This window comes from Conger conger, chromosome 5, assembly GCF_963514075.1.
Source record: "Conger conger chromosome 5, fConCon1.1, whole genome shotgun sequence".
Lineage (NCBI taxonomy): Eukaryota > Metazoa > Chordata > Actinopteri > Anguilliformes > Congridae > Conger > Conger conger.
This window is the reverse complement of record NC_083764.1, coordinates 65,698,980-65,711,715: the sequence shown is the minus strand read 5'-3', so window position 1 is coordinate 65,711,715 and position 12,736 is coordinate 65,698,980. Positions and strand designations below refer to the sequence as shown.

The 12,736-nt window shown below is 49.4% G+C and overlaps 1 protein-coding gene across 2 annotated transcripts; it reads left to right on the top strand.

Annotated features, from left to right (window-relative positions):
• Positions 1 to 247: 247 nt before the first annotated feature.
• LOC133128672 (transmembrane protein 161A-like) lies at positions 248 to 9,431 on the top strand. 2 transcript variants are annotated; one of them, XM_061242384.1, is made up of 12 exons: positions 248 to 374; positions 2,432 to 2,535; positions 3,353 to 3,436; positions 3,739 to 3,836; positions 4,378 to 4,534; positions 4,823 to 4,974; positions 5,635 to 5,695; positions 5,811 to 5,954; positions 6,237 to 6,350; positions 6,916 to 7,090; positions 7,504 to 7,600; positions 7,899 to 9,431. In XM_061242384.1, the coding sequence occupies exons 1-12, from the start codon at positions 261 to 263 to the stop codon at positions 8,195 to 8,197; spliced, it is 1,599 nt and encodes a 532-aa protein (XP_061098368.1). In that variant the 5' UTR covers positions 248 to 260; the 3' UTR covers positions 8,198 to 9,431. The 2 variants fall into 2 exon arrangements, with proteins under 2 accessions (XP_061098368.1, XP_061098369.1); XM_061242385.1 differs by lacking the exon at positions 248 to 374 and adding an exon at positions 796 to 1,380.
• The last annotated feature ends 3,305 nt before the right edge of the window (positions 9,432 to 12,736 follow it).

Genomic DNA, 12,736 nt, shown 5'->3' with positions numbered 1-12,736 from the left:
ATCATTTGAAACATTTGTCCCTTTATGAACAAATGGAATTTTTTGTTTTAAACTCACTGAAATTCACTGGCAGACGAAACCAATGTGTGGGTCAGTGACAAATAAGTGATTCCAGTCTAGAAAAAATAAATAAAACTGGTCGAAAATGCAAATAATCCGGCGTCATTGACCAGCATAAAGAAATGCTCGTGTATAATTGTTATGTAAAGGAAAAATGTCGGCTGAATAGAGGCCCAAATCTGGAGACCCGTTTATCCATAATGTACCAGTTAGCAGTGTGGAAAGCATACCACGGTTCACTTGCGGCCTGTTGTTGGAACAGCTGTCGGTCCGCTAAAGTTCTGCAGATTGGATCCACGGGGGACCGCCCGAAGGTAAATTTGTTGTTGAAAGTTCCTGCCTCAAGCGGATCGCTGTGGGGTAGCTATGGATGGCGGTCCGTCGAGGCCTGAGATTGGGCAGTTCGTTCCTGGAGGGAGTGCGCAGGTTTCGCTTTCCAAAAATTACCCTGGATAAATGAACTGATTGGTAACTAACTCTGGTTCACTCGCTAAATCACAGCAAAACGTTTCGCGGTGGCGCAATAACTCGTTTCGTTTGTCATCCATGCGCTTATCAGAAAATGTTGCCAAAATGTCAGATGGCGTAAATGTTACTCAGGGCTAAATGAAGATCAGGCGTTGGCAGGGAAACTTAAAAAGAAATACGGACCTGGATGCCCACCTCTGATTCAGGCACTTGACTTTTTTTTTTTTTTTTTAGATTTCTTCCTTTCTTAAAAATAGGACTTGGTGGGTCGCATACGGACCTCAGGCGAGACACAAAATAAGACTGCAGGGGGGTCGTATTACTGGGAGACAGGTGCAGGCAATTTGCTGCCTACACTGAGTGAGACCACGCGAGAGCAAATTACGAACCATACATGCAAAGAAATTGTTTCAGCTACCTGAGAGAAACGCCACAGTGAACTATACGACATTCAGGTTACTGTAGCTTTTCGGCGAACTCTAGGCGCAGTAAACATTCCAGACAGACCAAACTGAATTAATGGCATTGGCGCTACAAATAAGCGAACTACACTTCCCAGTGGCGTCTAAGACTTGTACTTGCTACCACACTTCCGGTCCTCGAGTCGTTCGCGGTGATTGGTCCGTATGGGTCCTCACGCTGCTCTATCATTGGGTGTTCTGTATAGCTCCACCAATCACCGCGAGGAGTAGGTTGACCGAACGGAATTCATTCTGGATTCATGTTCTGTCGAAATGACAGCATCAGCTGTTGCCATAGATTGAAACTACACGTGTGCCTAGCGAGCGCCTCACCAAGACCGAGACGCGAGATTCCTTTCCATCGGGCGTTAAGACAATTTCGAGGAAAATGGTGAGATGATTTTCATATTTATTTTCAGCGATCAAGCTCGCTACAGTTGGTGCAGCCTGTTGGTGCTTTCTACAAGCTACTGTAACTGCTTGAAACTTAGTTGCTACTGGACAGATATGAACGTCATGGAGAGAAGGCAATTTCCTTTGCAAGCCAATGTCTCAGGGTTACAGTGGTAAATATGATTTACCGCAGTGTAAGTGTACAGTGTGTGTGTGTGTGTGTGTGTGTGTGTGTGTGTGTGTGTGTGTGTGTGTGTGTGTGTGTGTGTGTGTGTACAGTTTGTATGTATGTATGTTTATTTATAAATCTTAAATATTGTAGTTATGTGTAACTGTAAAGGGCTGTTTGCAGGTATCAGGTCAGTGTTGTCTCAGGTTTTCAGTGCATCTCTGGAAGCTGCTTCTCCAGGTGATGTGTTCTCTGTTTTCTGTGTTGTATTTTCACGCTCCAGTGGTCAGTGGTTAACTCCAGGGAGGGCTAGAGTCTGCAGATTTCTGTTTCCACCCATTACTTACTTACTTACTAATATTGGGCTAATTGGCTGTGCACTAACACTGATTCGGTCATAGTCCTTGATCACAGTAAATCATTTCATGTATTCATGTATCTCAAGTTGTATATGTCTCGGTATGGTAGTTACAGATTTGGCCTCTCTTCCTTGTGTTCTGGACTTATGTTCATGGCCAGTCGTGTATGAATTGTGCCATATCTGACCTGTGTGGTGGTTTGTTCTGTGCACTGTTTTGTACGTCGCTTTGGATTAAAGCGTCTGCAAAATAAAAGGCCATCATTCATACGCATATCTTGAAATGTTGTGAAAACGTCAGATGGCATAAATGTTGGGGCTAATTAATCATTAAAACCAAAGTTGTTATGAAAACCAGAAATGGTTGCGGCCAGTGTTGCTGCTCTGGGTAAATTTGTGGTAAAATGGGGTAATGCTGTTAACAGGTGTGAGCAGAATTTGAGTGATTTGAGTAGCTGTGTTCAGGGAGGTGTTGTCAGGGGTCAGATCTGGTGTGACCCCCCCCCCCCCCCTCCCCCCCAGGCCCTGATGGGGGTGCAGCTGGTGGTGAGCCTCCTGGCAGCCTGTGTCATGCAGAGGATGGCCCCTCACCTGTCCTTCGCACGCTGGCTCCTGTGCAATGGCAGGTAGGCCCCGCACCTGGGCCCCGCACCTGGTCCACACACCTGGGCCCCGCACCTGGTCCACACACCTGGTCCACACACCTGGGCCCTGCACCTGGTCCACACACCTGGGCCACACACCTGGGCCCCGCACCTGGTCTGTAGCCGAAACCACTTACCGGGCTGCAATTGCACACGTAAAGTTAATACACGGCGGCACGGATGGTGCAGTGGGTAGCACTGCCGCCTCACAGCAAGGAGGTCCTGGGTTCGAATCCCCGTCGGCCGGGACCTCTCTGTGCGGAGTTTGCATGTTCTCCCCGTGTCTGCGTGGGTTTCCTCCGGGTACTCCGGTTTCCTCCCACAGTCCAAAGACATGCACGTTAGGCTGATTGGAGAGTCTAAATTGCCCGTGGGTATGAGTGTGTGAGTGAATGGTGTGTGTGCCCTGAGATAGACTGGCGACCTGTCCAGGGTGTATTCCTGCCTTTCGCCCAATGTATGCTGGGATAGGCTCCAGCCCCCCTGCGACCCTGTTCAGGATAAGCGGGTTCAGATAATGGATGGATGGAAGTTAATACACGAGTTGAGAGTCATTAAGTAGGGGAGAAGTTTCTCAGAATGTAGCATTGATTATATACAGTGCAGTCCATAAGTATTTGGACAGCTGGTACAATTTCTGTTCTTTTGGCTCTGAACTCTGGCACACTGGATTTGAATGTGAGGTAAAAGTCTCACTCTCTCTCTACTCCCTCTCTCTCTCTCTTTCACTCTCTCTCACTCACTCACTCTCTCTCCCTGCTGCCTCTCTCTCTCTCTCTCTCTCTCTCTCTCTCTCCAGCCTCCTTCGTTTCAAACACCCATCAGAGGAGCAGCTGTGCGCTCTGGCTGGGAAGCAGGCCCCAAAGACCAACCGGAGAGACAGGTACGAGAAGCAGGGAGGGGTCTAACATTACATGTCATTTGGCTGACACTTTTATTGTTGATACAGTTGATTAGACTAAGCAGAGGACAATCCCCCCTGGAGCAATGCAGGGTTAAGGGCCTTTACTCAAGGGTCCAACAGCTGTGCGGATCTTACTGTGGCTTTACTGGCGATCAAACCACCGACCTTAACCACAGCGCACTAGCCTTTGTCTGTGTAACAGATAACGAAACGTGTGTGGCCCGTAAGAGCTCAGCGGGACGTGCCGGTTCCCTCAAACCCAATCCTCTCCCGTTTCCCAGGCGACAGAACGGGGCAGTAGAAAGCAAGCCGCTGACGGTGCCCAAGGACATAGACCTCCACCTGGAGGCCACACCTGTGGGGGTGCTGGACGCCCTGGGTGAGTGGGGGTGTGGGTGTCGGGTGAATGGGGGTGTGGGGGAGTGGGGGTGTGGGGGAGTGGGTGTCGGGTGAGTGGGGGTGTCGGGTGAGTGGAGGTGTTGGGGGTGTGGGTGTCGGATGCATGGGGGTGTTGGGGGTGTGGGTGTCGGGTGAGTGGGGGTTTAAATGGGCTTTATTATATCTTCAGGCACATACCCTACAAATAATAAATAAAGGACATAGAAAAGGTTTTTTTTAAAACTCACATCTTCATTGAAAACAAATAGCCATTTCAATGTCCGTGGAGTTCATTGTCCATTATTCCTTAGTTACTTCAGTTACCGCATCAGGACTAATAAAACTCTGATTCATTATTATTTTACGCCTTGTTTTCCATATTGTTTGGCAAATGGACTGCATTTATATAGCACCATATAGAACTTCGGTGTCTTGCTCAGGGACACTTTGACACTTCCAACCGGCAATCCTCCGACTGCCAGACGACTGCTCTTACCTCCTGAGCCAATGTGGCCCCCCCCTTTCTCCCTGCCTTCCTGCAGTGCTGCGCTTGTTCCTGGAGTACCAGTGGCTGGTGGACTTTGCGGTTTACGCCTTGGGGGTGTACCTCTTCACCGAGGGGTACTACTGTGCCACAGACGCCAGCGCAGAGGTCAACATCGGGGCCATCTGGTGTGTGCTCACCATCCTCTTCTGCCTGTATCCTCCTCCTGCAGTTACCCCGCTCTGGGGCAGAACGCTGCACTTACCCCACACTGGGGTAAAATGCTGTAATTATCCTGTGCTGAGTTAGAATGCTGTATTTACCTCCTCACTGGGACAGAATGCTGTATTTACCCCATGCTGGGGCAGAACGCTTATTTACCCCGCACTAGAACAGAATGGTGCATTTACCTCCACACTAGGGCATGAGGTTTAATTACCCCACGCTGGGGCAAAATGCTGTGTTACCCCCCCACACTGCGGCCCTTGACCCTGTGACCTCAGGAAGACCCTGTACACGCTGATGAGTCAGTACTTCCGCTCGGAGGAGGGGGGCGAGCGCTCGGTGTGCCTGGCCTTCGGGTTCCTGTCCCTGCTGGTGGCCATGCTGGTGCTGGTGGTGCGGGAGGACTACCTGGAGTTCGGCCTGGAGCCGGGTACTGTTCCTGTCTGCGCCCCACTGCCTGTTCCTGTCTGTGCCCCACTGCCTGTTCCTGTCTGTACCTCACTTCCTGTTCCTGTCTGTGCCCCACTTCTTGTTCCTGTCTGTACCTCACTTCCTGTTCCTGTCTGTGCCCCACTTCCTGTTCCTGTCTGTGCCCCACTTCCTGTTCCTGTCTGCGTCCCACTTCCTGTTCCTGTCTGTAACTCACTTCCTGTTCTTGTCTGTGTTCCACTTTCAGTTCCTGTCTGTGTCCCACTTCCTGTTACTGTCTGTATCTCACTTCCTGTTCCTGTCTGTGCCTCACTTCCTCTTCCTGTCTGCACCCAACTTCCTGTTCCTGTCTGTGCCTTGCTTCCTGTTCCTGTCTGTCGCTCACTTCCTGTTCCTGTCTGCACCCCACTTATTCCTGTTTGTATCCCACTTCCTGTTCCTGTCCGTGCTTAATTTTCCCGATACTGTCTGATGTCTATTTTTATTGGCGGATCAGTAGATTATCATTAATCCGTGATATTAATGATGATTAGAGCGGTACCTTCAAATCACAGTTTTTGAATCACAGCTTCTCTGACCACTACTGTCAACCTTATACCAGATGGATGGTTTTATGGTTTTTAAGTTTATTGATTGAGTGTGTTTCTCTGTTTCACAACAGGCTTTGCTAGTCTTTTCACAAACCTGGAGAGTTTTGCCAAGCAGCAAGGCTACATGTGGTCGTGAGTATCGTGCATCTCTTCGTGTGAAGGCCAAATCTATAACGCCAATACAGGCTGAGGACGTGTCCTTCGCTCAGTCGTTACGGTTCATTTCTGCCTGTTGTACACTCTCCAGGATCCCGGTCTCCAAGCTGTGCGTGAAGCTGGCGTTGGCAACCGTCTGCGCTTTCATTGGTGCCCTGCTCGCCTTCCCTGGCCTCCGATTGGCCCAGACCCACCTGGACGCGCTCCAGATGAACGACGACCGACCGGTGATAAAGTACGGAACACCCGTGTGAAAGAATCCTGTAGTTCTAGAGTTCTAGTGAACAAGTGACAAGTGCATGCAATTTCTCTCTCTTTTTTAAACTTTGTTTAATTTGTATCGAGCAGTAGCACGAATCAACACTATCATGGTTAAGCTTTTTTTCCAAGCGTCATCTTGAACAGAAACGTTAGTTTCCGCCTGGCTGAAGACATCAGCAGAGACATCCTGTGCCCTCAGGCCTGGCGTCTGCACCCTGTGCTCAGCCTGACTGCACTGATCCTCCCGTGTTCCCAGAATCCTCCTGCACGTCAGCTTCCTGTCCCCCGTACTGGTCCTGTTGTTGTGGGTGAAGCCGATCGCGCGAGACTTCCTGGCGAACGCACCCATGGGGAAGACGACGGTCACCCTGTGAGTACTGCCCCCAGCCCCTCCGGTTAGCATAACATAATATTGCACCCCTAGCCAGCAATATGTCATTCATTTGTACCTTTTTTTTTGCTTGGAAAAAACATACTAATTTGTACCCAAAGAATTTGTACTCCTCCTACTGAGTACATTCGGGAAGATTGATTCTCGAAGAAAATATTTTTACCTCAAACTGTCACTTTTATTTCTGAGAACCTCTGAAGCTGTGAGGTCACAAATGCCTCGTAACTGAACATTCCAATGCTGATGTAACAATCACGACAATCACGGTGCCTGGACGATGCAAGGCGGCCATTTTGTGCCAGAGCGCTCACCACGGATCAGTTGAAGTTCAGAGGCAGGAGCACTCATAGGAGACTCGTAATTAAGTGATATTTGGCATGGAAGTTCAATTATTTCATGTTTTATTTGTTACATGGACAAGACAATTAAAATACAAGACCAGGAAAATACTGGGCTTGAACCCTCCAAGTGATCAAGTGAGATAAAAAAATAAAATAAAATAAAAAATAAATAAATATATTTGTGCGCCCTCCCCCACGCCCAGCATCCCTAGCTCCGCCTTCAGCAGCGTGCGGCTGTGGATCGTGGTGGCGCTGTGTCTCCTGAGGCTGGCCCTGATTCGCTGGCACCTGCAGGCCTACCTCCACCTGGCGCAGAAGTGGGTGGGGCAGATGAGGAGGGAGGCGGGCCGCATCGCCGCCATCGACATCCAGAGGAAGGTCCGACCGAACGCCACGTGCTAAAACAGACACAATAATCAAAATCATTACACTTCAAATGTAAATTATGTGTTTTATGACTAATACTAATTATTATTATTGTTATTATTATTATTATTAGTAGTAGTAGTAGTCGTATTATTATTATTATTATTATTATTATTATTATTATTAGCTTAACAGATGTTCTTCAGGGACAACCTAGTAGAGTCTTTAGCACTTTGGCGTGATTAGCACGTTAGCATGGTTAGCAGATTACAGTGGTTAGCAGGTTAGCGTGGTTAGTGGGTTACAGTGGTTAGCACATTAGTGTGGTTAGCAGGTCAGGGTGGTTAATGGGTTAGAGCGGTTAGCACGTTAGCATGGTTAGCAGGTCAGGCCACATCTGAGCACTCGTTTCTCCTCCTGTCCAGGTGACACGGGTTTTCTGTTACCTGGCTGTGGTCACCCTGCAGTACCTGGCCCCTGTGCTGCTGCTGCTCTTCTCCACGCTCGCTCTCAAATCCCTGGGTAAGGAACAGCGCCCCCTCTGGTGGGACTGGGGTGGGAGAAGGATGGACTTTTAATAAAAAAATCTGTCTGTCATTCGGCTGATATGGACAGAGATCTGACCTGGGCTCTGTCGTCGTTTTAAGACTTTAAGTATGCACTTATTGTACGTCACTTTGGATAAAAGTATCTGCCGTATACATAATGGAACAGCCATATGTGTGAGCCACAATTGTGCTGTGGGGGTCAAAGGTTAATAAAGCTGTCCTGTGATTGGCTGAGATTTATTTATTTATTTATTTATTTTTTTTGCGCGCAGGTGACTTCTCCTGGGGGCTGGTCCCCGAGGTGCCGGGCGTGTCCCCGGTGGAGGCGGGACTTCCCGCCGAGGCTCCGCCCGCTCCGGGGGCGGGGCAGGAGGGGGGCGGGGCCGAGATGGAGGACGAGGTGGCGGCGGCCGTGGCCCAGCTGCTGGGCGGTCTGAGCGCGCTCAGATCCCTCCTCTCGCCCGTCTTCTGCAGGGGCCTGCTCGCCTTCTTGGCCTGGTGGGTGGCGGCCTGCCAGGTCATCAGCAGCCTTTTCGGGGTCTACTTCCACCAGTACCTGATTGGTAACTGAGCGGTAGCCACGCCCACTCCCCCCCCCAGTGACTCCACCCACCTTTCGCACTGACTCCACCTACCTCCCCCCCAGTGACTCTGCCCACAACCACCGACTCCGCCCACCTGTCCCGGTAACCCTGGCCACGCCTCCCAGTGACGCACCGTGGCTTTCCCAGTGACTCTGCCCACCTGCCCCAGTGACTCTGCCCACCTGCCCCAGTGACTCCGCCCACCTGCCCCAGTGACTCCGCCCTGTGGGGGGGGGCCGGATGGTGTTCCTGGAAGGGTGGAGGAGGGAGAGGCTGATCGGGGCCTCCAGGACTGGCTACCCCCGCTCAGCCCTAACTGCCCTGCCCCACTCAGCCCTAACTGCCCTGCCCTGCTCAGCCCTAACTGCCCCGCTCAGCCCTAACTGCCCTGCCCCACTCAGCCCTAACTGCCCTGCCCTGCCCTAACTGCCCTGCCCCACTCAGCCCTAACTGCCCTGCCCTGCCCTAACTGCCCTGCCCCGCTCAGCCCTAACTGCCCTGCCCGCTCAGGTACACTGCTCATGTGTCTTACTTCTCAACAAGGAGGGCGGCGTGTGACTTCAGAATGATGTAAAAATCTGTGCTTGTTGGACGATTACGCCCCCCCCCCCCCCCCACACTCAGTGCAGCCAATCAGGGTGAAGCAGCCTGCTGGTGGTGGGTCTTCATCTCCTTACTTATTTATTGTTCTGTTCAGGTCAGCATGTACGCATTTCAGCACCCAACGCCTGCCACGCGCCAAGCGCATCCCAACATGCCACGCTGGGGTGTTTGTATTTGAATTGTGTTCGATTGTGTTTGATTGTGTTTTCCCCAAGTGCATTTCTATGAATTTTCCTCTGCGAAATCTGAGGAAGAATACAACCTGCATTGAAGGGCTTTCAGATCATTTCACTCAGTGTTTCCTGTACAATCAGACATGTTGTTTATATGCATGGCACAGAAACCTTCAATGAATCCTCTGAAGAGTAGGTTTTTAAAAAAGTATTTTCCGAAGTCTGTGTTCTAGGACTCTTTCCATCATCAGTAGTGCTACATCAGCAGTAGAATGTTCAGTTAAGAAGACTCCAATCATCCAATCATATACTTGTGACCTCACACCTGAAAGGGTTAGCCGTGTGAATGCATGATGTGAGTGAGCTCTGTGTGATGCCATAGCTTGGCAACATGTGTGTTTGCTTGTGTGGTTTCATAAAAAATACAACAATGGTTTTTGTGAGACACGGAATTTGTATGTATTTATTTATTTATTCAGTGTAATCCCAAACATGTTTTCCTGTGTTGCCAAAGGCAGGGACATAATGTGGAATTCTGGGCCCCCTGGAAGAATATGGCCCCCAAGAATCGTCCCCACCTTTCACCCCACTTGAGCCTGGGGTACATGTGCAAGGAAGTGGGCTTCTCAGTCAGGGGCTGCAGGTTCAAATTCAGGGTGCGGAACCTTGCTGTAATCCCCCTTGGGCACAGGTGTCAAACTCCAGTCCTGGAGGGCCGCAGTGTCTGCTGGTTTAACTCCAGTCGTGGAGGGCCGCAGTGTCTGCTGGTTTAACTCCAGTCGTGGAGGGCCGCAGTGTCTGCTGGTTTAACTCCAGTCCTGGAGGGCCGCAGTGTCTGCGGGTTTAACTCCAGTCCTGGAGGGCCGTAGTGTCTGCTGGTTTTTGGGGTGTTCTGGGTTCATTCAAGTCATTGATTGGGTAATGTATCCACACGCCTTGTTCTCAAGGCCTTAATTGGCCTTAATTGGCAGCTGATTGAAAGGAAATCACAAAAAACCCGCAGACACTGCAGGCCCCCTGGGGATTCAGTTTGACCCCCCCGCCCTAGAGTGACCGTGCTCTAGCCTGAACTCATCGGCTGTGGAGACCGCTCAGGACCAGTGTGTCTGTGATGGTGGTGGTGAGTGTGATGATGATGCTTTGTGAGCAGTCGTGTTAGAATGAGAGCTGGGGCACTCCACCCATGGAGCCACTTATCCATTTTTCAATTTCACAGCAAGTCATTGATTTTATTTATTTATTTGTTTTAATATGAAGCCCAACAAAATTGTTTAGAACAGAAACCATCCACCAAACCATCCCCCCCCCGGTATTTCAGAAACCAGAACCCGTTAGAAAAGGATGCTGGGATTGTGGGATTGCTGCGTTGTTTGTGCTGCAGACGGATTAAGGGCCGGGAGGTCTGGGGGGGGTCACGCGGGACAATGGTTCGTCTCGCCGCAGAGAAACCGGCTGTCCCAGACAACCACCCCCCTCCCCTCTCCTCCCCTCCCCTCTCCTCTCCTCCCCTCCCCTCCTCTCCCCTTCTCTGTGTTCATTCAACTCTGTGACATCCCATAAAACGCTGTCTGGCTCCGTGACCTTTCACCCCCGCAGTTTAATGGTGCCTGAAACACGTCTGACTGTGGATGGGGGGGGGGGGGGGGGGCAATCATGATTATCATTATTTTGGTATTTTCCCCCAAAACATTTTTTTGTTTTGGAATAGTTTTCAGTTGTCAGGAGTGATTGTGGTATCGGCAATAGAATGTTCAGTTTAAGGTGTGTTGTGAGATCCTGAATGTGTTAACAGAACATTCTAATGCTGTTAACACATTCCACAGTCTGTCCACAAACAGCCGGCCTCGTTCACCGGCAGGTCAGGGTGAGACGGTCACGACTCTTTAAACTTCCACGCCGGTCTCGCCGTTCGGTCGTTGGCCTGGTTACGGAGGTTGTAGACCCCGGATCCTCCACCGGGGGTGTCCCTTTAGCCCAGGGCAGATAGGTTGGGGTGTGACGGACATAATCCAGTTTGATTTCCACACCAAATAACAGTCGACAAAGGTCGCTCACTGCTCGGATACACGGAGAAGAGGTTACCCTGCTATGATCCATATCAATGTCAATATTAACATTTCACTACAAAGATGATTTCCAGTACCACTCTAAGCGCTGCTATATCCCAGCCACACATTTGACTGACACCCTGCAGCTTAAGTCCGGTCATGCTCCAGAGGACTGATTTTATTTTGATGTTTTTGCTGAACTGTTACGTGTGAAAGATGTAGTATTCATGAATTCATGGACAGGACATGTCGTAGCCTAAATGATACGCAAATACACACGCACAGCAGAGACGTTAAGAGTCCACCACCGTTTCATATTGCATCGAGGTTACGGGTCTGTTTCAGGAACACTTTTGACGTAAATGCAAACTTGTGTACCACTTCTGCTAACCCCTGTTTTTTACGGATGAATTCTGAATGTTTATTTGACATTTTCAGTGGTTACACAGTTTTAACTGTCGACTGTGACCATGCCATTGTGTGTGGATTGAGGGCATGTTTACTGGTTTATTGACTCTGTCAGAGGCAGGAGGCACTGGGGTTAATTAGGCTCTTCACAAGCACTGATTAAGTTGCTGTAATTGACCAGGGTGCTGTTAGTGAGGGAGGACACACACAGACAAGGGAGTCCCCTGTCAAAGAGGTGACCTTGACCCTTTGACCCCTAGAGGTCAAGGTGTATACCAGCAGTAGAGCTGTTTGGTGACCTTTGGGTCACAGGTTTTGTGACCTCACAATTTGGCAGACAAGAGCTGGTCAGTCCTGATCAGAGCCAATGTCTGCCCTGTTCTCTGTGAGGTCATAATCGCCTCTGACATCATCACTTCACATCACATGCCCAGTCATCTGCTCTCTTGGTAACCTCAACGCTAATTATGTTGAAACAAATGTATTCTTTACAGTGCTGGGGTTCCTATTATCAATTACAATAATTCAATATTTATCTTCATGAGACAGACTCAGGGGAGGCTTCGTTCTCAGTGTTTTGGCAGAAAAAGAAAAAAAAACTAAATCAAGGAGTGGTCTACTGAACCTAATGGATATAACACGATTAATAAATTGCTTTTTTCATTTCTATAATTAGAGCATACTCGGGTATTGTGAAATAAATTTCCAACACATTATTTCATTACAAAATGGCAGCAAATCACTTATAGAGTAACATAGAAGCATTATATCATAACGCTGTAATTATACAGTCTTACTGTGTTACTGCATGGATTTATTAGCGAATGTACGACTGGGCCAGGTTTCCAGGTTTTCCCGCACGCAAAGTGACGCGACTTGCACACTAATTTAAGCGATAAGAAAAAGGTTGGCAAGTTTAAAAGATGCTGTTATCAGCAGCAGTCGGACCCGACAGATTGGAGATGGACACCGTAAGCCGCCACGTGCACGATGCTTATCGCGCCAAATAAGGAATACACAGTGACGTGAAGACGCGCCGGGAACGCTATTTCCGGATTAGCCTCTCAAAGCGGGCGGTGGGCCGGCGCATTAAAACAAAAGCTACAGAAAAGAACGCAAATGCGTTTCTCATGGATTGGATCGAGGTCCAGGCGACGATAAACCCGGGGGCGGACGGACTGCCGCCAGGCAACATTTTTTTGACACCAACGTGAGAATGGGACTCCGTCTGAAGTGAGACCCCAATTTAAAAAATGTTTTGTACATTTATTTATTCATTTATTTGGGGTTTTTT